The 25947-nt window shown below is 38.2% G+C and overlaps 1 protein-coding gene across 1 annotated transcript in view; it reads right to left on the reverse strand.

Annotated features, from left to right (window-relative positions):
* EFNA2 (ephrin A2) overlaps positions 1–24828 on the reverse strand; it is a 191436-nt gene extending 166608 nt beyond the window's left edge. Inside the window, exon 1 of the mRNA XM_075283680.1 lies at positions 24177–24828. Coding sequence (XP_075139781.1) covers positions 24177–24295 — 119 coding nt within the window. The 5' untranslated portion in view covers positions 24296–24828. The remainder of the gene's footprint in view (positions 1–24176) is intronic.
* Between the last annotated feature and the right edge of the window lie 1119 nt (positions 24829–25947).

Genomic DNA, 25947 nt, shown 5'->3' on the forward strand with positions numbered 1-25947 from the left:
TTGAAATGAGGTTTATTGTACTAACAGAAAATGTGCAATATGCATTAAACCAAAATTTGACCGGTGCAAAAGTATGGGCACCCTTATCATTTTATTGATTTGAATTCCCCTAACTACTTTTTACTGACTTACTGAAGCACAAAATTGGTTTTGTAACCTCAGTGAGCTTTGAACTTCATAGCCAGATGTATCCAATCATAAGAAAAGGTATTTAAGGTGGCCAATTGCAAGTTGATCTCCTATTTGAATCTCCTCTGAAGAGTGGCATCATGGGCTACTCAAAACAACTCTCAAATGATCTGAAAACAAAGATTGTTCAACATAGTTGTTCAGGGGAAGGATACAAAAAGTTGTCTCAGAGATTTAACCTGTCAGTTTCCACTGTGAGGAACATAGTAAGGAAATGGAAGACCACAGGGACAGTTCTTGTTAAGCCCAGAAGTGGCAGGCCAAGAAAAATATCAGAAAGGCAGAGAAGAAGAATGGTGAGAACAGTCAAGGACAATCCACAGACCACCTCCAAAGAGCTGCAGCATCATCTTGCTGCAGATGGTGTCACTGTGCATCGGTCAACTATACAGCGCACTTTGCACAAATAGAAGCTGTATGGGAGAGTGATGAGAAAGAAGCCGTTTCTGCACGTACACCACAAATAGAGTTGCCTGAGGTATGAAAAAGCACATTTGGACAAGGCAGCTTCATTTTGGAAACAAAAATTGAGTTGTTTGGTTATAAAAAAAGGCGTTATGCATGGCGTCCAAAAAGAAACAGCATTCCAAGAAAAACACATGCTACCCACTGTAAAATTTGGTGGAGGTTCCATCATGCTTTGGGGCTGTGTGGCCAATGCTGGCATCGGGAATCTTGTTAAAGTTGAGAGTCGCATGGATTCCACTCAGTATCAGCAGATTCTTGAGAATAATGTTCAAGAATCAGTGACGAAGTTGAAGTTACGCCGGGGATGGATATTTCAGCAAGACAATGATCCAAAACACCGCTCCAAATCCTCAGGCATTCATGCAGAGGAACAATTACAATGTTCTGGAATGGCCATCCCAGTCCCCAGACCTGAATATCATTGAACATCTGTGGGATGATTTGAAGCGGGCTGTCCATGCTCGGCGACCATCTAACTTAACTGAACTTGAATTGTTTGTCCAAAATACCTTTATCCAGGATCCAGGAACTGATTAAAAGCTACAGGAAGCGACTAGAGGCTGTTATCTTTGCAAAAGGAGGATCTACTAAATATTAATGTCACTTTTCTGTTGAGGTGCCCATACTTTTGCACCGGTCAAATTTTGGTTTAATGCATATAGCACATTTTCTGTTAGTACAATAAACCTCATTTCAATCCTGAAATATTACTGTGTCCATCAGTTATTAGATATATCAAACTGAAATGGCTGTTATAAACACCAAAATATTTAGAACTAAAAATGATTAAGATTAATAGGGGTGCCCAAACTTTTTCATAGGACTGTATGTCTAACACAATGTCACTTGCCCAGAGCGCCCCTAAATATCGTATGTATGCAAACGTAAAATCTAAATTAAACAGTCTCAAAGGCTATCTATCTACACATATACAAAAAAATTAGACGGCACATACCAAAGTAAACAGATGCAAGCTACTGTGGCAATACAAAAAATATAGCAGTACTGTGCAAGACAACACCAAGGCATATAAACTGTAGAGATGAAAATCACATCACCGCTATTAATGGCACATATAAATCAGCTAATATGATCTATAAACTACACATAGAAATGAGAGCTTCTTTATTATACATAACCAATCAAACACTAAGAAGCCCAAAGTAAGAAGTCAGAAAAAAAAGCGGCAGAAATTTATTGTTTTTCTTCAGCAGCATTTTTCATAGAAAGTCTGCAGAGTTTTCCTCTGCGTACTTTCAGCCCCTATTATACTTATGGAAATGCCAGTGTTTCTGTAGGCGTAAATGATATGCTGCGATTTTCCACGACTTATTTTTTTGTGCATTGTGTGGATGAGATTAGCTAGAATCCCATGCACTTTACAGGTAATATAGAACCCAGCGTTTTCACAGCGCAGGTCCCAGGCTCAGACAGTTCTGGCTTGTCATACATGTGCACTATTTCTGTGTGATTGGGCCAGTTGAATGTCCAAATGTCTAGACCTGTGTCTGGGGAATGAGCGGCTGAGACACTGTGCAGAGTATTACACCTTTAAATAAAGTGTCCCCCTGTGACCAATCCTGAACACTGAACAATACTCTATAACTGCTTGGTGTTTTCGGAAAGAAATGCAATGCATTCAAGGTACCATAATAGAAATATTTGGTATGATTCTACTGCCCATTTAGCTTGTATCCATGATACAATAATAGAAACTGAACAAAGGTTTATCACTTATATCTAGAAATATCTATTAGAAGCAATTCAAATGGATCAGTCTATAGCAATGTTTCCCATGCTCTCTCCAATAACTGCTCTTATAGTGTCAGATACCTTTGTAATGTCAGCTACTCCTTTGTAACAATATCAGGCTGTCACTACAGAACATAATGTGACCTGTCAATCTGAGATTACAGTGTGAATTGTGAGCCATTCAACTACTCACACTGCTAGTTTTACTTGATGTGCTTTGTACAGTATAATAATAAAGTTGTAATTTCCATACATTGGCAATGCTGCTTAATAGTGTCAATTTTTGTTCTAAGCTAGTAGTACTGTAAAATAAATGAATAGAGAATTTGATGAATTGACTTCTGGAAATATTTTACAGACCGCAAGACCAGTCTGATTTATAGAAATGCATACAAATGCTATTTGTGCTTTACTAACTTGTTTGTCGATAGCGTTTACTATGAATGACAAAAACGTCAATTCTTCATTGTCATGTGCATGGGGCTCAAAATGACTTTTGTTCTAGCGGACATGTGAGTCCCATGAGTCCCACGAGTCCCTTACGTAAGAAGTTGTCTGTGATTACATTTCAGTTTTCATATATTTTTATTATTGGTTAATTATTGGACTACATCCAATTGAGATAGTACATTGAACTGGGGGATCTACTCTTGGTGGCATTAAAAGGATTAAGTCTGAGGCTAGTGACATCATTTTAGTGACATGCTCCACTTACCAAAATATTTCAGAAAAGAACAGCGTGCCAAGTAATAGGTAACACTAATCTAGAAAACAGAATAGCAAGAGTTGTATTCCCCATCGCTGCTTCCATACGTTGGTGAATATAGCCATCATGGTCAGTTTTGTGTTGGCATTGGTCATTTTGGTAAAAGTGGTGAAACATTTAGTAACATAATGACAGGTCTTCCTTAAGAACGTTATCAAGCTGTTTATCAGAAATATGATATTGGAGAAAAATGATTACTTTAAGTCCTGATTTAAACTTCTTACTTTGCCACATTTTATATTGCCATGTTACTTGTTATATCAAGGTAAGGCATATGACAGAATGCAAAAATATTAAGGCTGCATATTTAAAAAAAATATATTTTTTCCTAGGGAAAGGGACTTGGATGATTTGAGGAGTGAGTGGATAAATGGAGATGAGATTCAATGTGGATAAATGCAAGGTAATGCATTTGGGGAGTGAAGAATATTCATGTATCCTCCACATGAAATTAGACTGTATTAAGTGAATTGTTGATGGAATAGGATTTGGAAGTAATTGCAGATAATAGAGTTTGCAACAGCACACAATCTCAATCAGAAAAAGCCAGCAAAATGGTTTCCTGTACTAAAAATGATACATTTACAAGAGGAAAGTATAATTTTCTCTCCCTCTGTCAGGACTTTAACTTTAATATGGAGTATGGATTTTGGGCCCAATTAACAAGCGGGCATTGAAGCACTGAGAGAGCACACAGACAGGCCAAAATAATAACAGGGTAATGGAAGAACTTAGTTACAAAGAAAATCTGCAGTAAGACATACAAGTCCATTCCAACTTGAAGAATAAAAAAGAAATCCCTGCTACTTTTAATCAACAGACCACAAGTAAGACCTTAAATCAACCAGGAATAAATGAATACAGGAAACACAATTTTACTCTATCAGAGGGAAAATTTCATCTTTGTAAGAACATTTTCCAAATTATACATCACCTTCCAACGTGCAACAGCCTTGAAAATAGTTGGGCTAGCTTTATAATGCAGGAAAAAGCAAGCCCACATTTTATAGATCAGGAAAAACAAAAGTGAAGCAGAAAGTAATTAAGTAACATTAAAAAAATGTCTATTTTAGTTAAAATTAATAAAACAGTTATGAATATATATTATATATATATATATATATATACATACACATTCAGGCTTCAGTGGAATCTCCCTTTACTTTACTAAGGACTTGAATCAAATACGGTAAAGGTAGAGACCTGTGGACAGAGTCTTTAAGCAGTATAAGTCAGGAAGATCCTTATTAAGGAATCGCGCTACCACTGGGAACTGCGGTACAGGCTCCTTTAAACTATAGCTACAGCTATGCTACCCTAAAAGCAATGCTTCAAAAGTAAAATACGTCCATATATTTGTCATTCAGTGGCCTCAGAGTATTTATAGAATCCAATATATGTATGAAATCAGAGGTATTATGGAGTTGGTGCATGCAGTAGAGATCTCATGGTCTTGTAATACAGCCAGGTTATGGCTCGGTATACAATTTACCTGTAATAGAATCATTTGCATAAGTCGCTTCCCTGTAAAATCCTAATAAAATAATATTTATCTTGAATATTGTTAAATACTAAAAACATAACATATTGCAGTTACTTGTAGCAAAAGGTTAATAAACTTTCTAAAGTCTCGTGCAAATAGTTGTACTATGAATTTACATATATTGCATATATCATGCCGTTACTTAGAGCTGATAGAGAATATAAATTCCTGAATAGCTATGTTTTCCTACTCGCCTGCAGTCTTTTTTTCTACCATTTTAATAAGTAGGTGATGAATTAATAGGCATGATATTTTGCATATGGTTCAAACAAGGCCTTATTTACACAACGTTTTTGACAGAAGTCAGATTTTTTTGGATGTCCACAAAAATGTGAACAGACGTACTGAAATCTATGTGTTCTCAAAAGAGCCTTGTTACGGATGTTGTAAAAATGGCCATTGTGAATAAGCCCTACGCAAGGTAGATTTATACAAGCTTTGTATTGGTGCAATGTTTGATGCCCCATTAATAGGTGTTCACATTTATAATAGACTTGTGTAAATGACAGAAACAATTACATTTATCTTGCAATTCACTGGTGTAATTTACAGGGTTTTTTTCTGGATTTTTTATTTTTTTTCTCATATATTTGCAACATAATGTTTTGTAAAACTGCCCCATGTTACTACAACACCCACTATGCCGAGCACTGCTGCATGTAAACAGATCAACAGGACAAAAGAGGGGTACAGAAGCATCCCCCTTACTGTGGTTGTAGCCTGTGCAATGTAATGTAATGGTATATAAGTCAACCCACCAGTATGAGGCCACTGACAATCTCCTCATCATAGATGCAGTGAAATGTAATTATATTTATAAGTATAAATTAATTATAAATGATATTTAATTTATACTATAATGGGACATAAAATGAAAGGTTACTTTATTTTTTGTTGAGGGCTGATAATATTTGTCACAATAATAAAGCAAATATTGGCATTTAGGAAACAGTGAAGCGCAGGTACATTAAAGTCCCGACAGCGCTGAAATCAAAGAGATTTGGTAAGTGATAAATATTAATTAAAATGAGCTGAAATATAAATAGTAACTACTATGATGTTTGATTTTTGCCAAACACAATACACAAGCAAAATACTAGTTTACTAGATGTCACTGAAGGTGTAGAATAAGATGGAGTCTATCCAGAATATTATGTGCTTGGCATGCTATTAAAACATTCAATAAAAGGAATAGAACAAACCTGAAATGATTTTACTATTTGTAAGGAATAATGAATGACAGAGGCATCCTGCTAGCAAATTGGTTAAATTCTCAACAATACATGGTATATGTATATCCCATCTAAATAATCAAACCATGCCACCAAATGCAAAATAGGTGCTGTACATCTTACAGTACTAATGTCATGTAAAGAAGTCACTGCTGGGCCTCTGGATATAACCCTCACAAAGCAAAAGAGCACAGAATATTTCATCTTAAAATACAACAAAAAAAAAAAAAAACCTACAAAAGAGTTCAGAGATTTTCTCTTGCATAAAGTTTTGATACAACCTGGATTTCTGTAATTTATTTATTTTATTTTGCTTACTTATTTGTAAGGGAAGTTACATTTGCAAAGGTAACAACCACTAACAGCAGTCAATACACTTCATAAAGGAGAAGTCCACCTACAATGCAGATTTCTGTTCCGTCGACAAGCTGTCAAACCACAGATGACCACTTCTATAGGCAACACAATAGTTTCATACAGCAGTTGTCTGTCAGGGATGGCTAAAGGCAACTGTGACCACAGGACCACTTCTTGCTATTGAAGGAGGTTCTACTATTGATATTTTGGGCATCAAGTTTTTGTATATACATAAGGATGTCAATGTACCAACTAACATACTGGCAATTTTAATTCTGCACTGAATTGCTATCTCATGCCAAGCAGTGCAAATTCGTCCGAAATGCCGACATACGCCCAGGTGAGAGCTGCTTTCCCATCATTTATGTTGGCAATTGACCAAGAGGCTGGCACTCTGACTGTTCCATTACTAAGCTAGCCCCCTTCTTCGCCTCAGCTCACTCTGCAATGTGTTACCCTAGACCAAGGGTCAGAAAACTTCAGCTCTCCTGCTGCTGTGAATCTACAACTTTCAGCACGCGCCATTCACTTCTAGAGCAGTTCCAAGAACAGCAGAGTATGCATGCTGGGAGTTGTAGTTTTACAACAGTTTGAGTGCCAAAGGTTGCCTACTCTTGCTCTAGACCATGCATGCATATACCATATATGAAGGGTTTACTATATATTTTTTTTTACTAGTGACATTTTTTTTGGTGTACCAGATTGGAGAAAAACACTGCCAAGATAATAGAATTTTGATTAGAAGGTGGAACTGTGGAGAGAGAGATACAGAGACAAGGTGTGGGTGAGGAATAAGAACCAGACAGGAAAGAAGTGGGCGCCAAGAAAATTGTAGTTTTCGGGTCACAGAAAAACTAAGGCTGGCCATAGATGCCTGTTTGCCCGAAAGATATTCCTCATAACCCTCTCCTAGACACATTCAACTTAGTTCTGCCAGGTGTGTATGTGTTCCCATCAGAAATTAGGGGAATAAGCCACTGGGCATGGTTTATTTATTTAGCGAAAGGTTATTTAAAGCAAGAGCACTGTATTTCTTATCTGCATACAGGTCCCCCAACATAAAAGTCCTATAGAATGAAAAGCCACAGGATGAAGGGTAAGCCCTCGTTCACATCTGCGTTTGGATTCCGTCCAGGGGAGTCCACATGAAGACACCCCCCTCCCCCGAACGGTATACCGAACGCAAATGCAAGCGGTATGCCAGTGAAAGCATCCCCATAGACTATAATGGGGTCCGTGTGCTTACCGCCAGATCTCCGCAGGGATCATGCAGACAGGAAAGTAGTTCACAATCTACTTTCCTGTCTGCATGATTCGTGCGGGCAGTGCAGACAGCACACGGAACCCATTATAGTCTATGGGGTCCGTGTGCTTTCACTGGCACACCGCTTGCAGTTGCATTCGGTATTCCGTTCAGGGGGTGTCCATGCGGACCTCCCCGAACGGAATACTGATTGCAGATGTGAACAAAGGGTAAGAGGTTTTTGCCACCCAGTCTTCAGATAGGCCAAGGCTATAAGCTATTTTAGAAAGATGCTTTATGTTACCATATTGGGACGCATGAAACATCACACATTAATCCATGAAAAAGGCGAGTTAGAATGGTCACATTTGGTTTCCTAACATTAACATTTCATCAGTGGGTCTGATTCCAAGCAGGGCACCTTATTTACTCAGTTTTTATGTTTTCAGGTTTTCTAGCTACCGATGTAAGGTGGTGCAAATTCAAACCTTGAACAGTTGACTATTTCAGAAAGTGTCAATTGGTTAGGATAGATGCCAGAAGAGTGAACCCAGCATGTTAGCAGCATACATAGTGGAAGAACTAAGAAAGTTTAGGTTGTAAATTGGCCCAGTATAGCCGCATGTTGCAGTGTTATAGTGTGTACTGTGTACCTGTTGCTTTGACTTGTGCATTATGTTGTAATTTAGTTAGCATGTGTGATATTGCTTTAACCCCTTCCCGCCAATGGCACTTTTTGACTTCCTGACCAAGCTCGATTTTTCAAAACTGACATGTGTCACTTTATGTGGCAATAACTTTGGAATGCTTTAACTTACCAAAGTGATTTTGAGATTGTTTTCTCGTAACACATTGTACTTCATGTTAGTAGTAAATTTTGGTTGAAATGTTTTGTGTTTAATTATGAAAAAATAGGAAATGTGGTGGAAATTTTGAAAAATATGCATTTTATAACGTTTGAAATGATGTGCATTGCATACAGATAGTCAGACTGCCAAAATTATATCATAAATCTCATGTCCCAGATCTCTGCTTTATGTCGGCATCAAACTTTAGTCACCCTTTTATTTTTTATGGACATTATAAGATTTACAAGTGAAACAACAATATTCAAAATTTTCAAGAAATTTCCAAAACCCATTTTTTAAGGGACTAATCCAGTTATGAAGGGGTTTTGAAAGACCCCTGTATTAACACCCCCCCCCCCGTAAATCACCCCATTCTCAAAACTGCACCCCTTAAATAAGCCAAAACAACATATACCAAGTATTTCAACCCTATAAGTGCTTAACAGGAATTAATACAAAATGGAGGTGAAATTTACACATTTGATTTTATTTTACTAATATTTTCGTTTAGCCCTAGAATTTGCACATTCACAAGGGGTTAAAGGAGAAACCGCATCCCACAATTTGTTATGCAAGTTCTCCGGACTACCATAGTACCCCATTTGTGGGTGTAAACTAATATATGGATGCACAGCGAGACGCAGAAGGGAAGGAGCGCCAAGGAACTTTTAGAGGGCAGAGCTGGCTGTGATCAGTTTCAGGAACCATGTCGCATTTACAAAGCCCTTGAGGTATCAAATCAGTGGAAACCTCTAGAAAGTGACCCTGTTTTGAAAACCGCACCCCTCAAAGAATGTATCAAGTGATGTAGTAGCATTAGTAACCCCGAAGTGAATATGTAAGCTGTGCGGAGTAAATTGGGTACACCAAATCCCATTCTATTTTCCCACTAGCTCCTATGACACGGATGGGGAAGAGGGGCATTCTGGGGATCAGCGCTGGTGTATTATCTCTCATAAGCTCTAAATATGGGGGGTCCCCTGAAAACGCTCACACAGCTTATGCATTTCCTTCTAGTCGCAGCCACTTATGTCCTAATGATTTGGCGACTTTTGGGGTTTTTGTCTTCACATTGTACAAGCTAGATTTTTATTTTTATTTTCTGGCAATGTGGCCATATGAGGGCTTGGTGTTTGCGGTATTAGATGTACTTTTCAATGCCACCATTTTGGGGCCTGTAACTTATTGACTACATTTGATTAACTCTTTCTGGGTGGGATGTAAAAGGAAACATCAATTCTGGAATTGCTTTTTAGCATTTATTTTTTTTCCCGTGCAGAGTACAGCATAAGTAACATGTTACCTTTATTCTGCGGGTCGGTACGGTTACGGCGATATCTCATTTATATGATTTTTTAATGCGTTGCTATTTGTGCAGAATAAAATTCAATTTAGGGAAAAAAATCTATTATTTTTGTATCGCCATCTTCCGAAAGGCATAACATTTTTATTTTTTGTTAGACAGAGCTGGTTGAGGGCTTATTTTTTGCGGGATGACCTCTGCTTTTTATTGGTACCATTTTGGTTTTCATCTTACTATTTGATTATTTTTTATTGAACTTTTGTAAGGGAAAGGTGGTGAATAATCATTATTTTGTGCGGTTTTCTACGTTTTTTTTTTATGATGTTCGCGGTTCGGGTTAAATAATGTTTTAATTTTATTGTTCAGGTTATTACGGACAAATATGTAATGTTTTTTTTCTATTTTTCTTTATTTTACATAAAACATTGTATATGGGAAAAAGGGCTTTTGGGGGCTTTATTTCTAATTTATTTTAAACTTATTTAAACTTCTTTATTTTTACTTTTTTATAACTTTTTTTTTTTCTGTCCCCATGGGGATTGAAGCAGTGATCTGCAGCTCTCTGCTTCACTAGATGTACGCTGCAATACACGTTACACATGTATTGCAGTGTAGAGGAAGCTGTCAGCCTGTGTAGACGCACGGGGATGACGGCTTCCTTTTTGGCAGGATCAACCAGGTACGTGGAGGGGACGGCATAGGGCAGACCCGGGGTCACTGATCAGACCCCGGGCTGCCCATTACCAACACTGGCACCCCCCGAAAGCATTGCGGGGGTGCCGATCGGCACCATAATATACCGAAACCCCTGAGATGCCGGCGGTCATGTTAGACCCGCGATCCCGGACCCGCGGTTCCGACCGCGGGTGTTACAGGGCATTGACAGCCGTAACATACGGCTGACACTCGCAGGGCATGGTGCGCACACAGGTTCTGTGTGCGCACCATGCAGCCTCCATGGTACTACGGCGGTTTGTGGGAAGTCCTTCCCGTACTATTACGACAGATGTCGGGAAGGGGTTAAGAGTGTAAGTTCATTGTGTGGTCAGTTGTTCTTGTAGCTTCTGGTGACTGTATTGTGTGCTGACTCCTTACAGGTAAAACAAAGTTGTGCCTATGACTTTCACCGCACGAGAAGTTGTAATACTTTACTGTTTTAGGATGAAGCCCTATGTAGCGATTTAGAAAAGTGGAAAGCAGTGTTCTACAGTAACTGCTGAGTGAATGGGGTTCTGGTTAATCCTATCCACACATTGCAGAAAAAAAACACGAAAGTGACGTTTTCCATATAGGTATAATAGAAGCAGAAAGTCCACAGAGAAAAACTTGGTGGACTTTCTGTAAAATGTGCTGCAGAAGTAAACGCAATGCGTTTCCGCTGCATTTTTTTCCCACAGTTGTGCCTCACTACATGGAACCTTAGCCTTGCATTTTTTGTCAACCCAGTTGAAATTTGCTGAACTACAAACATTTACTGCAGTAAAAAGGAATCAAAGTGAGAAGTCAGGTGTTGCATGTGTACTTTCTCAGCCAGATGACATGCAGGGGTCTGTGTGAGGAGAGTGTGGTCAGGTGCACTGAGCAGCCATATTGTCAATGCCCCAATGCCAGAGAGTGTCCATGGGCACCTGTTACACCAGCACCAATAACACACTACCAGTTGTGTAGTACAACTCATATGTTGATTGGTTCTCGTGAAATATTCCCCAGCCTATTTGCCAATGAATACGTTACCACAACTAGTGTTGTAAATGTTTATATTCTTGGTACATCACTGTTGATAAAGTTAGTAATACTACTTGAGCTAACATACAGAAATAGTAAAATAATGGCCTTGTAAAAAAAACCAGTTTCTCCATACTTCTCTCAGTGATTATTATGTATACACATCTTGTGCCTATTGTATGTGGAAGTGCTGTAGTCTAACAAAGGGCCATTATCCTTTCATTCTGCTCCCAAGTACTTTTGCTGTCCGGGTAGAGCCCTGCATCTTACTGCAAGGACCCAGTTTAAATTCTAGCCTTCACTTGTATATCACTTGAGATCCAGCTTAGCGGGAAACCTCATTAACAGATAATTAACAATCATGAACGAGCCCTACACAACACAGCCTAAATGGATATTCCCAACACTTAAAGATAAATAATGACCATTGAAAGCAAAAGAAACCACAGGCCTTTTATACAGAAAGATGCTGGTCAGGCCAACAACAAGCTAAAGACGTTGTATTTCGAAGGCTTGCCATTGTTTTCTTCTGTAGTCCTTCTGCAACTAGACACATTGGAAGGAGAAAACTTCAATGTCTCTCAAATTTTATCAAATAAAATACTTCAGAGACAGGGAATGTGAATTTGTATGGACATTGGGAACGTTGTATTCAAGAAGAAACTCAAGAGGCCTGAGAAAGGTCTGCTGGTGAACAAGACATTAATGCTCTGCATCCATCTATCTGTGCTACTTGTCTTTTTCTTTTTAAAACAAAGTGCAGTCTAGGTAGAGGAAGAATGTGGGTACATAATTGGTATCTGCAGGAGGACCAATGAGAAGTCAGTCCAGGCAATTAGTAACAGCGCTACTTTGTTTTCTCCAACATTCTATACAAATCATTTCTCCTTGTCTCACCCATGGTAATGGCACGATGGTCACTTGACAATTGTCACATACTATTGGTTGTAAACTTGGCCTCAGAGGTAGCATACAGGATGCTTGGCTGCTACAGTACACTTATGCTATCTGTATTATGTGTATTATTTTATACAAAAAACACAATGTTGTAATCAGGGTTGTAAATTACAAGGTATATCTGCGTCTTCCTTTATTGCTTTAGGTCACTAAAAGGAATCACCCATCATGAACACAGATGTTATCATCCTCTCTTCAAAGTATCATAACTATGACAAGGGCTGGTTGCCTAAAATGTATCTTTGTGAAGCTTTATTGCGATCTGTCCAAACAAGGAAAAAGGACAGGTACAAGTAGAGGCATAACTTAATGTTCCTGGACCTTGTATTGGGACCCCTAACCACCTTGTGCCATTCAGAATAGTGGTATATTTTATACGGCAGAGGGTCCTTTGGGACCCCCTCAGGGTCCAAGGTCCAGTAGTTACTGCTACCTCTGCATCCCCTCTACACCCTTGGGCACAAGACCCCTCCTTCAACTGATTACTTGTACATATCTACAGTCTGAAGAGCTTCAGTTAAACAGAATATGTCATGTCTATTCACATTTCGGATTAGCACATACTGGTATTGCCCATAATTTTAGAGCATCATTTCTTAGAACTCTGTCTTGTACTGTTGATATTTTTGGCTAGGTTCTCACAACAGAATTTGCAGCTGATTTTCAACCGGAGTTCCTCGTCCTCTTTCTATGGCTTTCCCTATTATTTTATACCAGATTCAATGTCCTCCAATTCAATTTAATTTTGTAGAGCTTAGCCCTCAGTGAATGGATTCAATAGCCTGACTGATCAATGACAGCATAGACTTAAAGGATAGAAATAGTATGTAGGTAGGTAGACAAATAATTATGTCTCTACAATAAAACGCTAGTAATTTTATACAGTATACTAAGAGATATCTCCAAAATAAGTTCTATAGTAATAATTTTACAATGGTTTCAATCTGTACAGCCATGACGTATAGTAGAAAGAGAATCCCTTTTTCCGTTTCTCATTAGTACAAAACAACGACTAAGTTTTAAGCCGACCAATATTACCAGAACAATTTAAAAAAAAAAATTGAGAAATCAATTATCAAGTGATGGGTATTTCCATCAGAGCAATCCTGAGAAGATTTCCCTCCCTGGTGGTCATCGTCATCATACCTAGTAATTGTTCTCCGGAGAGTCATGTTTTAGATACCATAAATGTGAATTAGGTGCAAAATTAATACCAACAATATACAAAAAGCTTTATCGGTTTTTTTTTTTGGTTTTTTTTTAAAGCACATTTACACCAGGTAACTGTTTTAACAATAGTTGTGCTGTGTAAATGGGATTTAATTCATATGAAATTATCTTCCTCTCCTGAGCAAATCTTCTAGTCCCTCAATAGCAGATTGTTTCCAGGGAAGGAAGAACATTCTAGTGAACTGGATGGGTTGGGAAAGTAGATGCTAAGTAGACATGTTACACACATGTACAGCTACTAATAAGCAATAGAAAACATTCCTAACAAAGAAGCCTCTGAACAATATACTGTTGTATTTAAACTATCACCTACACTTTATATTACACACCAGTATCATATTCAAAAGGGAATAAAACTAATAGTGTTAAAACTGAGCTCTAATATTCGTGTTTATTTAGCATAGAGAATGGACAAACATTTGATAACGCAGTGTACAGAATTTGGAAAAACAATATCCCGACCACTAAGAAGACAACTGGGATTTATTAATAATAATGTTTACTTATAGTACACCAACATCCTCTGCAGCACTTTCATAATATTCTTACAACTTATTTTTCCTCTATGCAGAAAATCAACCAAATGTCTTTTTGCAGTTAATATTTACAAGTAAAGCTATTTATAACAAGCTCAATAGTAAATTGGTTATTCCATTACATCTACTAATTTCTGTTAACATGAATCATTTTTTCACAACTGTGCAATGGACATCAAAATCCTCTAACCAAGGAGGATGTGAACAGTATGCAGAAGATTTTGTTGATGATATTGTTTAGTCCATTTTTCACTGCCAAGTGCCATCCATTTTCCTGGATCTCCAATACTTCTGAGTGTATAGTGATCCATGAAAACAGGCAAAAATACGCCATGACCTATATTTTGATGGTCTGTGGCTATGGACCATCAAAATAATGATCATTTAAATAGCCCCCATTCAATGACACTGAAATTAATGCCGCCGTTTGTCATAAAAACGGACATCACACGGCCATTAATGATTGTTGTGTAAAAGTATCCTTACAGCAAGCACCCAGGTTTCTGCATGTTGCAATTACATGAATGGACCTGATTTTCAGTCGCAGAAATTTTTGCCACAGAATCTGCATATGTGAGTGCAAAGCCAAATTCTATTACTTAGCCCACATTGGATTTAGATTGATACCCAGGGGTGTATCAGAGCTGTTCTACTTTCCAAGGGTCTACAATTGCTTTTACCCACATAGAAACTCATAACAGCAAAGTGATACAACCTGCTCTTTCAATACCTGCTGACCGGAATTTTTAAGTGGGGAAATATTACTAATATATTGAACCAGAGAACTCAGTAACAAGAGAAAAATTTTGCATTAACTTTTGTAAATTTTTGTATTTTTTTTTTTAACATATTTATCTAGAACCAGATAAGAAAGCTAAGAACAAAATTCTCATTTTAATAAAAGATCTTTTTATAGCCTGCAAATTTATTTTCCTCAGATTACCTTACACTTCAGTCAGTATCAGCAGGGGGCGTAAGCAATGCACACTGCATAAAAACATGTAGCAAATTTTCAATCCTTGCACTTTTATTATTATTTTTTTCCATTTTCCTAATGTGGAAATGTCCCCAGGTGTGATGTGAATGAATCTTCCTGCTGGAGAAACATGATTGACAACTTCCTATACTGAAGCTGAGAGCAAATAACGCTGGCAGCGGATCAAAGGAAAGTGTGTGCTGCTACAAAGACAACAGATCTACAGAGGAAAAGAAGGCGCGAATTAGAGACTGTGACTATGGTGGGGTTACAGGGCAATCTAGCAACTAATTGTCTGGTGTGTATGGTTTCCAGACTCCATGTACGACTCAAGCATTAGCAGATTAGCTGAAATGTCATAAAACCTATTGTTTATGCTTCTCAGCTCTTCTTAGCAAATTCACATATGTAGCTCCTAAGTAATAATAACATGTCATTTTAGAGGAAAATTATTTGCCATATATCTTTTTACATGAACAAAACTGATCTACTGCACTTACATGACACACAGCAATATACAAAATCGCACAAATATTACCAGATAAGTAATACTTAACCACATAGGTAACACATCTTTAAGAGATCTAATTCTTATATCTATCACTATGATGAATATATATCCAGAGCAAGTTAAGCTCTCTTGACATAAGATTTTAGAATGTACCCTGTGGTCCCTGACACTCATCATTATAGCTGCGGCTATAGCTAAACATGCATGCTTTGTCTGTGCACCCATCATTTATACATTTTGTCCCATGTGTATGGGAAACACTCAATGAACCGCAAGACTTAGAAGATTATTACCCATCTAGCTCTATGCTGCATCTTCCCTGTTGGCAACCAAAATAATTAAATATCCAGGGAAGATCTGTGGTGTATATACTCTGTGCATTATTTTATACATATAGTATATTCCAACATATAATTCCTATAGCTCAAATAAAAGCATAAACCAAGTTTCTAGTCAGTACAGTGACAGCATTGTACTCCATAGTGATCTAGATGGCCTTCAATTTACATGACTGATACAGTGTTAAGGAATTTGTTGATGACTGAATGATACTGCACCAGTTATGGTATGCAATGTTCCATATCGATGCTGAACATTTCTTAGATGTTAAGTAACTTCTGTATTTTATGGAAGAGACATAACATCAGGGCATTGCAATATATCTTCTTATATTCAGACACAGTTGTGCACAATATTAGCATTTCGGAGGAAGTGGGTTTTTTAAAAATATCTTATTAAATATTATCATTAGTAATATTCACAAACCTTAAAACAAAGAGCAAGTACCTCCTTAATAAAATGCAATATAAAAGGTGACTGGAGCAGCAGTAAGATATTTTTCCATAGAGTAAACTGAAACTTTTTTGAAACAATTGAAATGTTTTCATATTACTCTATGGAAGAAGAAAACACAAGTGAAAAAACTGGAGCTACAAGGAAAAACTATATAATGAAATCAGACAGGCTGGTGAAAAGATGGGTCAAATGACTGGGAATATCCAAAAACAAGAAAAAAACAAGGAATGTTTATGTAAAATCTAGATATAACAGAATTTCCATGTGTTCAAGAGCATGCTAGTAAGTCTTACATGTATTACTGCTGTCATTGGAAATATAGGTGTCATGTATGATGAGCACATTTTTTATTTTCTTCCTACCTTATTATATATGAACCATATATGAAGAATATATATTACATTTTAGTAGAGATTTCCCCATGTGAAATGATATTGTAGTGTGTGAGGATAGAAAAGGTTTTATCATTCGTTTTATGCATCTTAATTCTGATGTAGATAGTAGCCTATATACTAATGAATGGTATCCTTGCTGAGCAAAGAGGACAGCAAACTATATTCTGTAGGCTTTGCAGCTACAAGAACAATACCCATCACAGATTATATATTATATTGAAGACAGCAAGTATGCGTATGACCATAGCCACAATCTTAGTATCTATAACATGGAAAGTTACAGAACAAACACAGAAAATACACTTTTGCATTATTCTAGCCTTTAAATATAGATAGATGAAATCCAGAACTCACAGTGAAAGATAGTCAATCTAAAGCTAATGTATAGAAAAAAAAATAAAAAAATAAATAGCCGGTCCTTACAGAAAAAGTTAGATTTTCATGTGCTATAAGACATGATCTGTAAGTCCTAAAGTACTTGTCATGCATGCCTTCTTTAAGTATTCTAAATAGAAGGAATATTGAGGAAATCCAGAAAACACACCCACATGTTACATGGCAGATGTTTCTTGTGTCATGTATTACATATATACCAAACCAGCTGTATATGAACCATATCTGTGGATTCAGAAATAGTACTGTCAGACAAGGTATGGAGGTATTGTATTTATACACACAACACATTACAATTGAAAGCCATGTGAATACAAATGGACCACTATCCCACACACAAACTACTAGAAAAAAATAGTTGCACCTTCAGGCATTCTGGTTGGCATGTCTCATTTGCCCAAAAACCTGGAACAGAAGACACAAAGAGCAAATACTGTTGTGAAGTACTAGGTGGCCAGTGATGTGCACTCTGTGGTATCAAAACCGCCCTTATCAATACCTCTGATCACCAAAATATGCTCACGCAGAGTTTGTGGATGAGGTGTAATTCTTTTATGCAGTTTTTGAAAAGGTTTTGGCAAGGTTTTTCAGCCTCCCATTGGCGTCTGCTGAAACAAAAGCGTGGATTTTGCAGTGCTTCGACACCAAAATTGACATGTCACTGCTTATATTCTTTGGTGTGGTTTTGAAATACCTCATAAGGAAAAGAACGGGCCTATTGAACAGTCAGCATAGTTTCTCATTCAACTGAAATGGCCTCTTCTTGCAAGAAAAATCCATGCGGACTTTGGTGCAGAAATGCTGTGTGATCAACCATATGTTTATATACTGTATGTTCTTAGCTAAAAGACTGAGTGGTAACAGGACCATATATGTAATAAAAATGTAAAGAGATGTGATTAAATCAATTGAATGTGAATCCCTGTGTAAAACTGACCTAATGTTTAGGGTCTGACACCATCCCAATTACGCAGTTAAGCAGATACCCAGGTCTATGTCATTACTTCTGATGTTCTCTCCTAGTAAAGAGGAAGCTCAAGAGCATCACATTGGTCTACTGAAAAAGGTATTGCAAATAGGCTCAACACAGAAATCGTGTTCATACAGAAACCACAAAAAACTGTATGTTCTGACAGCAGATAAAACCAAACTGGATGCTTAGAACCACATTGCTGTATTCTAACATTACAAGACCTTTGGCTCGATAAAGCAGCAAAGCCTATATGTTATATAGTGTTGGTGAAAGAGAAAGTTTTTACAAACATCCATTCTGGCATCCATGTGCTGTCACTGAACTTTCTGGAAATTTGCTCAGTGGTGTGGATGGTTAAGGCAAAACTCACCAGATGTTGAAGACCATGTATCTTCAACAGGGCGCTGCTTTGGGATAAAGTATTTCTTTACATAGGAAAAAAAAACTCATCGTAGCCCAATATAATCTGATGATTTGTGCAAAGCACCAAATATTTAAATGTTCCAGAGACTAGAATTGTAAATGACTAAATAGGCCTGTTTATGGACAGACAATGACAGGTAACACCAATTCATTGACTTGACTAGCCATACTAGCTAGGTAGAAGACTACTGTGGATGCAGTATAACAGGATGCACAGGCTAAATGTCTCCTTACAATTGGGAACAATGGCAGCATTCATCTGTTATAGACTCTTCATATACGACTGCACATTGTATATAAGTATCCCTTTAATAGTGCTGATCAACCAAGAATGAAGTCATTTTCACAAGTCACATATGTTTTAAGGTTTATTGAGCCTTAAGTCCCCTGATAACTGCAATTTACATTCTGAGACTGGTTGGTTAAAGTACCCTCAATACAATTCCCTACAATACAATCAAGCACAAATCTCAATAAGCCCCATATAAAGTGTAGTGAGTGTGATCCACATAAGATGGAGGTAGTATTAAATAAGCCATTAATATGAGTTAACTCATTGGTAGTTGATCTAAGTCTTTGAAGGAAACCAATCCGACTTGGCCAAATGACATGTCCCAAAACATCTGAGGTAACCTCCACCAATATTAGATTATAGGCTGATCTAAACAAGGTGATTTGTTATCGAGAATGAATGTCTTCCCGATAAATCAATATCAGCGTTCAAACTTCTTAGACAAGCCATGTGATACATTATATACAGTAAATAAAAATATAAATATCTCTATCTATCTATTTATCTATATGTGTCAATTACAAATAAATATTTGAAGATATTATTGTCATAGGCAGAAGACCAAAAATGGAGAAGAGGGACTAAAAAGGGGGGATTACGGTAATAGTGTATGAACTATTTTAATTAGATAATTTTCTTTTTGGAATGATTTTTGTAATGTTTATATGATGATGTCAATAAATAGGATGAAAGGAGTGCAGGACATGTGACATGATCTCAAAGGGGGGGGGCAGGATTTGGATTCTTTGTAAGATTTTAACTGTAAAAAAATACTTTATAAACATGATTTAACATGAGCAAGAAAATGATATATCACAAGCATACCTTATTTATATATTTTATATATTTAGTTTATAAATTATATTAATGCAAGGGGATAAGAACATTATAGCGTACATATATACATATAATGTGAAGAATATAGTCCCAAATATATCTATAAATATGATTCTATGTGCTTCTGTCTGTTATTCTGTTATGTTACATTCTAAAACAATTGAACAGAAATAAACATATAGATTTCATTTATATACATGGACCGATGAACTGGTTATTGAGTTCCATTTTTATTTTTTTTTCAAAAACACAGAATTTTTACAAAAAAATGTACAGCTACAACTACATGTTGTATTTCATAGATTTTCTAGTGGAAATCTCAGGGCTACAGAAAAAAATTACAGTTTAGGATGAAATGTTCTCTTTTTTGTTTGATTTATTGGATTTTTTCCTGAAAACTTGTCCGGAACACTCTGAGTAAGTAAGCAATGCTATTTTTACAGATCGCTATCAGTGTGTTAAATTATGTGAGGTGCTTAATCCTCTCAGACTGTTCTTTTTCATTTAATAACTCAAGCACTTGGAAAGAAGCCGGCCGGGTCTGGAAATGCTGAGCTACAAAAAAAAAAAATTGTCGATCTGCGCCAGACCTGGGATCCTTTAAGAATTTTAACATATGTTGAGCATTTAACTGAACAAAAGAAATATCTTAGGCCAAAAATACAGTCACAGGCAGAAAACCAAAACTGGGAAAAGGGACTAAAAATGTGGAGTAATGCATCTAATAAAATCCATATGTTAAGAAATCAGCAGAGCAAAGGGGACTGCTGTGGACAAAGAAGCATAGCCCACAGTCTCTCAACTGGAACACTGCATTGTTTCTATGAGAGCATACCTAGCTAGTTCTAGATTTTATATAGCAAAGGCAGAAGTTTTTACAACATTCCTATAACATGATAATTATACATGAGCAATAAGTTTAAGAAAGTTATCCTCACAGCCTCAGTTCTGTATAACAACAGGAAAGGTTTCTTTCAAAGTGTGGCTAGAGAAATCTTCTGCATCTACACAGGTTATATACTACTTGGAGTCTCAAAATGCAGTTATATTTTATATACCTAGTCATATATATATATATATATATATATATATATATATATATATATATATATATATATATTCTCATCTGAAAAGAAATGATGAAGAATAATTTAACGTTCATTCTCTCATTCATTCCTGCCACAACTGACCATGGTTCTGCTAAATATTCATTCACTGCTTTGGGAAATGCAGCAGTCCATTAAGTAGAAGTTTCACAGTGAAAACTAGATGAAGCAATGGCACCTTAGATATGTGCTTTATGTGTATAGAGCTCCCCTCTTATCCCAGGGTTTAGAAGGTGGCTATAGGACACATAAAACAAGCTTGACCCTTCCTTCTAAAATCAGTCATTTCAGATGACATAAAACAATATGTAACAGCTCTCAGCACACAATTTTTGGAAATGGCACACCTTATACAAATACTGAGGCCAAATAAAAACGCAATACCTGATATCACCCCTTATACAAGTGTAAAAGGCAGCGTGTGCTCCACACTACACACTAGATGAGGATACAATACACATGTCAACTTACTATGCGCTGTACACATTGGAAAATCACTTTGTTCCATACGCCAAACTGAAATGGCAATACAGTAATACAGTATAATGTATTTTCTACACACATTAATCACAGCTTGCATCCACAGACACCAGAAAGTCCCATTAACACGTATTACCATCATTTACCAAGCTGCCGTGGGGAATACTGCGATGTACATCCCAAATCTACACATTATACTCATGGCATTGCTTACTACATGACAGATGGAATCACCTCCATATTATGGAAACCTCATGCTATACATGAATGGACCCACCGTCACCTCATGCATATCACTGTAGGGTGAATGACTGCCAAATCATCCAGTGAACTACTATTGTCGTATCTGCACAAACTACTGTACAGAATACACGCCATGTCTGTCCTGTCCACATTATATGCATGGCTACAGCAATATCTTACAGTGTCTTAGCACTTTGTATAAAGTTACTCTTTGTGTGTAGACTCTAAAAAGGGATTGTGAGTCCCAATAGATATAATAATAATACATTTTATTTACATAGCGCCAACATATTCCGCAGCACTTTATGAATGTAATCATTGGCCAACATTGTGGATTTGGAGTTTTTACACTTTGTTTTATGCCAGCTCAAAGTGAATACACATATATGATTGTATTCTATTGTGCAATGAAAGGATACAGTCAAAGAAATGGTAAAAATGCCATAGATGGAAGGACATCTTGGAGAAACACTATTCATATGGTCACATGGCGTCAACATGGATATGGCGTTAAGAATGGCACTGTGCACATAACCTGACATACACTTCAATTTATGTACATATAACATAGAACCAGAAACACGTCATCCATGCATAGACTGTACATACATAACTGCCATAGACATTGTTCATGGTTAACACTACACACCATGGTGCTCATAAAATGGTCATACTTACCAGTGGTTCATGAAATCCATAACTAGAACTTCTCAATTATATGGGATGCTCACATGGACAGAAACATATATCTCAACAGACTCAAAACAGCTATGTCAATCATAGTCTACCATATACATAAGACTTGAATTGCTAAAACATACGAATGTCATGCAAACTAAACACGGAAATAAGCATGTAGAAAAATCACTACTATGAAGACTTGTAACAAGTGAAATTAGATAAAGCGCATACAATAGATCCAATATGTAATGTACCATGATTAGGGATCATACATGCAACGCTCACACTTGTTACATAGAGCGTACATATATCCGTCATGGCAATACTTGAGCTAAAGTTTAATTATCAATGAAGGGGCAGAAAAGACTAAACTACACAACAATCTTGCACAGATCATATGCAGATTAATAAACTGCATAACACTTATACACACTGAACATAAGTCCAAAAAACAGTTTATAGCAACAACTAGGTCATATGACTTATTCCAACCGTACCATTTTCTACAACCCATTATCTCATTAACCATGTAAATGGGATTCACACTGAATTCACATACTGCTATGCCATTGTAAATGCCAAACAGACTTGCTGACAACTTGTAGAGTTTGGTGCCTGCATATTTGGGCAACTGAACTCATAATACAATACACTTTATATGTGCCACCCCATTCTTCATAATATGCACTCATCATGTTATCCAGTTACACATAAACTACAATATGTACGCCAGCTTATACTACATAATAAGCATGATGTATGCCAACCAATACTACATAATATGCACTATGCATGCCAAGCAATTGAACATAATACGTACTCTGCTTGCCAACCAATACAACACAGCACGCACTATGCATGCTGCTATGCCAGCTGCCCCCCAAACAGCACCAAGTCTAAACACACATTGGTTACAAATGGCTGGTGGTTATTTTCATGAGATATGCTTGTAGCACATAATGATCCTGGGCATTAGGGGAAGAAGCCTCAGGTCCCTGGAGTTTCCTCCACGCAGCATCTGGAGCAGTGCAAAAAGCAGATAGTCTGCCCAAGTTCAACATGGCAAGTCACATAGCGAATAACCGCTTGGCCTGTAGCCAAGACTCAGGGGCAAAAAGACTATACAGGAAACTTAAGAAAGTTCAAAACTATATTCACATTGGGCAGACATTTCTGCAACAAAAAACAAAAAAAAAACACTGTTTCTGCAAAAGGTTCATGGATTTGAGCAAGTCCCAGAATGGGTTTGTGGGAGACATTTCTGGAAGAAATCTGCCCTGTGTGAACTGACTCAGTGTCCAAAACCATGAGCGAAACTGCACAACTGTTACCTTTTAGGAAATCCCCATCACCAAAGTTTACGCCTTGTCCTAGTAGATAAGAAGACATCTAGACATTCAAGGGATCTTGTGAGACTTCTAAGTGATAGACTAGAGCTTCTCACATTTAATGTAATGTTACATCTGCTCATTCACATACAGAGCTCATGTATTATTGTGTCTATGACAGAAGTTAAGCACTACAACCCCTACTACTACTACTACAACAATAGTGCAATGGTCTCCTTTGCTTGTACAAGGGGGCGTGGCCAGGGACTAGTAATATCACAAGAAATGGAGACTATTGTAAGAGCAATCACTTGCTGTGCCTTGTGGCTATGGCATGGATACAGCACTCTGCCTACCATGTGCACATGAGGTAAAACGTATCCTTCCAGGTTACTACGTCACAGTAGGATAAGATGTGTCTGCACTCCTTGGTATTGTCTCTGAGGTAACGTGTGAAGTGTCTTACCACTTACCAGACAACTGAATAACTGTCTTAGACTAGCAGCAAGTAGCTTTCCTCATGGGCTGCTCTACTGTGTCTTACAGAGAAAGTTTCCTCACCTCACCTCATCTTGTTACTGGCCACCTTCTTACCTGGGGTTACTCTTGTTCCAGTAGACTGCGTACCGGTCTGATATCACTTTGCTGGGGTCATCTGTCCAGACACAGACCCAGATCAGGGCCCCCAGCAGCAGTGGGACCAGGGGCCCCATACTCGGGGTCCAAGTTTCTTTCTGCACTCACAGCGGACACGGCGCTGCCATGGTCGGACACTATCCTGGAGAAGTGCTGTAAGATATGGCTAGAGCTTGGTACCACGGTTAGTTGAAGCAAGTCACTTAGTCACTTTGTGCCAGCTCTCAGCTCCATGCCATGGGGGATCTAGCTTCTACCCCAATAGTCGCTCGGGCTCTCTTCCTCGCAGGGACACAGTGGCTTTCAGTCAGGCCAGGTGCAAGGAGCAGGCTCCAGCTCAGCTCAGCTTCACTCTCCGCTTTCATGGTCTAGAGCCCAGGAGGTGACAACTCCTGAGCTCAGGCTGAGGGACCAGTCAGGACATCCTGCAGGCTCAGAGGGAAACAAGAAGCAGATCCTGAGGCAGAGTCCACACAACAGGTATGCAGAACAATGCTGAAGCAAAGTAGCACACACACTGCTCTAGAGAGGACTCTATGACTGCTGCGGATCCCCAGCCCCACTACTGCAAGTGCCAAATCCCTGTCTTCTCACTCCATCCAGCACACATCTCCCCTCCCTCCCTCCTTGTGCCTCCACACCGGCCAGCCCTCTACTCTCCTCCCTTACGCTGCATCACTGGGTGTAAGTGAAAAGCAGAACACGCTCCATTGTGGCGGACAGGACCTAAGAGCTCCCTCTGCTGGCCACTTTGCAGAATGTTCCTACAGGTATGGCTCTGTTCACTCTGTGCAGCATGGAAGAATTCTTTTGGCTTTTCTTTACAAATCATCTTAGTGATTCTGATTTTCACTAATGTCAGACACATTCAAAGTGCCTGCCCACCATAGAAAGACCTTTTACACTTCCTATGTAATGTACAATGGAAGTAATGTATTGCTTTACCTACCTGGTGATGATTCTGATATATATCCATTTTATGGTAGGAGGTAACAGGGTTGGAAGCTGAACTCTCCTCCTATTCTTTGCACAAGGCTTCTGGCAGTAATATCAGATATCCATTCTTGGGAACCAGCCGACTACAATATAAAAGCAAATCTCTCAAGTGTAGTGGCTTGTTGTCAGCTTTCTGAGCAATCCTTCACTGCAGAATACTGAAGGCAAAGTGTGCACAAAGTTACTGAACATATTCAGTGCAATACAGCAGATTGATTAAAACCAGCGTATGAATTTTTTTTGACAGCTATGTGTTGGAGACTCTGAATGAAGACTTCATTGCATACATGAACATAGCCTAACTTCATATTTTTCCTCATTATAAATTGGTCTGATGCTGCGCCGCACCTCCCATGAGGCAACCTGAAGCGAGCGCTTCAAGCGGCGCTATGTCAGGACCCCAGGGAGGGCGGAATTTTTGATTATCTAAGCCAGTCCAGGACAAGCTGCCACCAGCCTCCCCTCACGCTCAGGCAGAGAGCAGGTCTTCTCCGTGCCTGCTCTCTGCCTGCGAACGGTGCTAAGCCCCACCCCCTTCACTCCACCACGCCGCCTTCGCTCCGCCCCCTCCTCCCAAAGGGGGGGCGGCTTTCTGTTGTTCACCTTGGGCGGCGAAAGGGGTAGGTTCACCCCTGGTCTGATGTACAGTATAATTGGACATGTTCTTTACAAATTTGCTGATACCTGTATGTACCACAGTTACACTTGTACCATGCTGTTATGATGGTATCAC

This window comes from Leptodactylus fuscus, chromosome 1, assembly GCF_031893055.1.
Source record: "Leptodactylus fuscus isolate aLepFus1 chromosome 1, aLepFus1.hap2, whole genome shotgun sequence".
Taxonomy (NCBI): Eukaryota; Metazoa; Chordata; class Amphibia; order Anura; family Leptodactylidae; genus Leptodactylus; species Leptodactylus fuscus.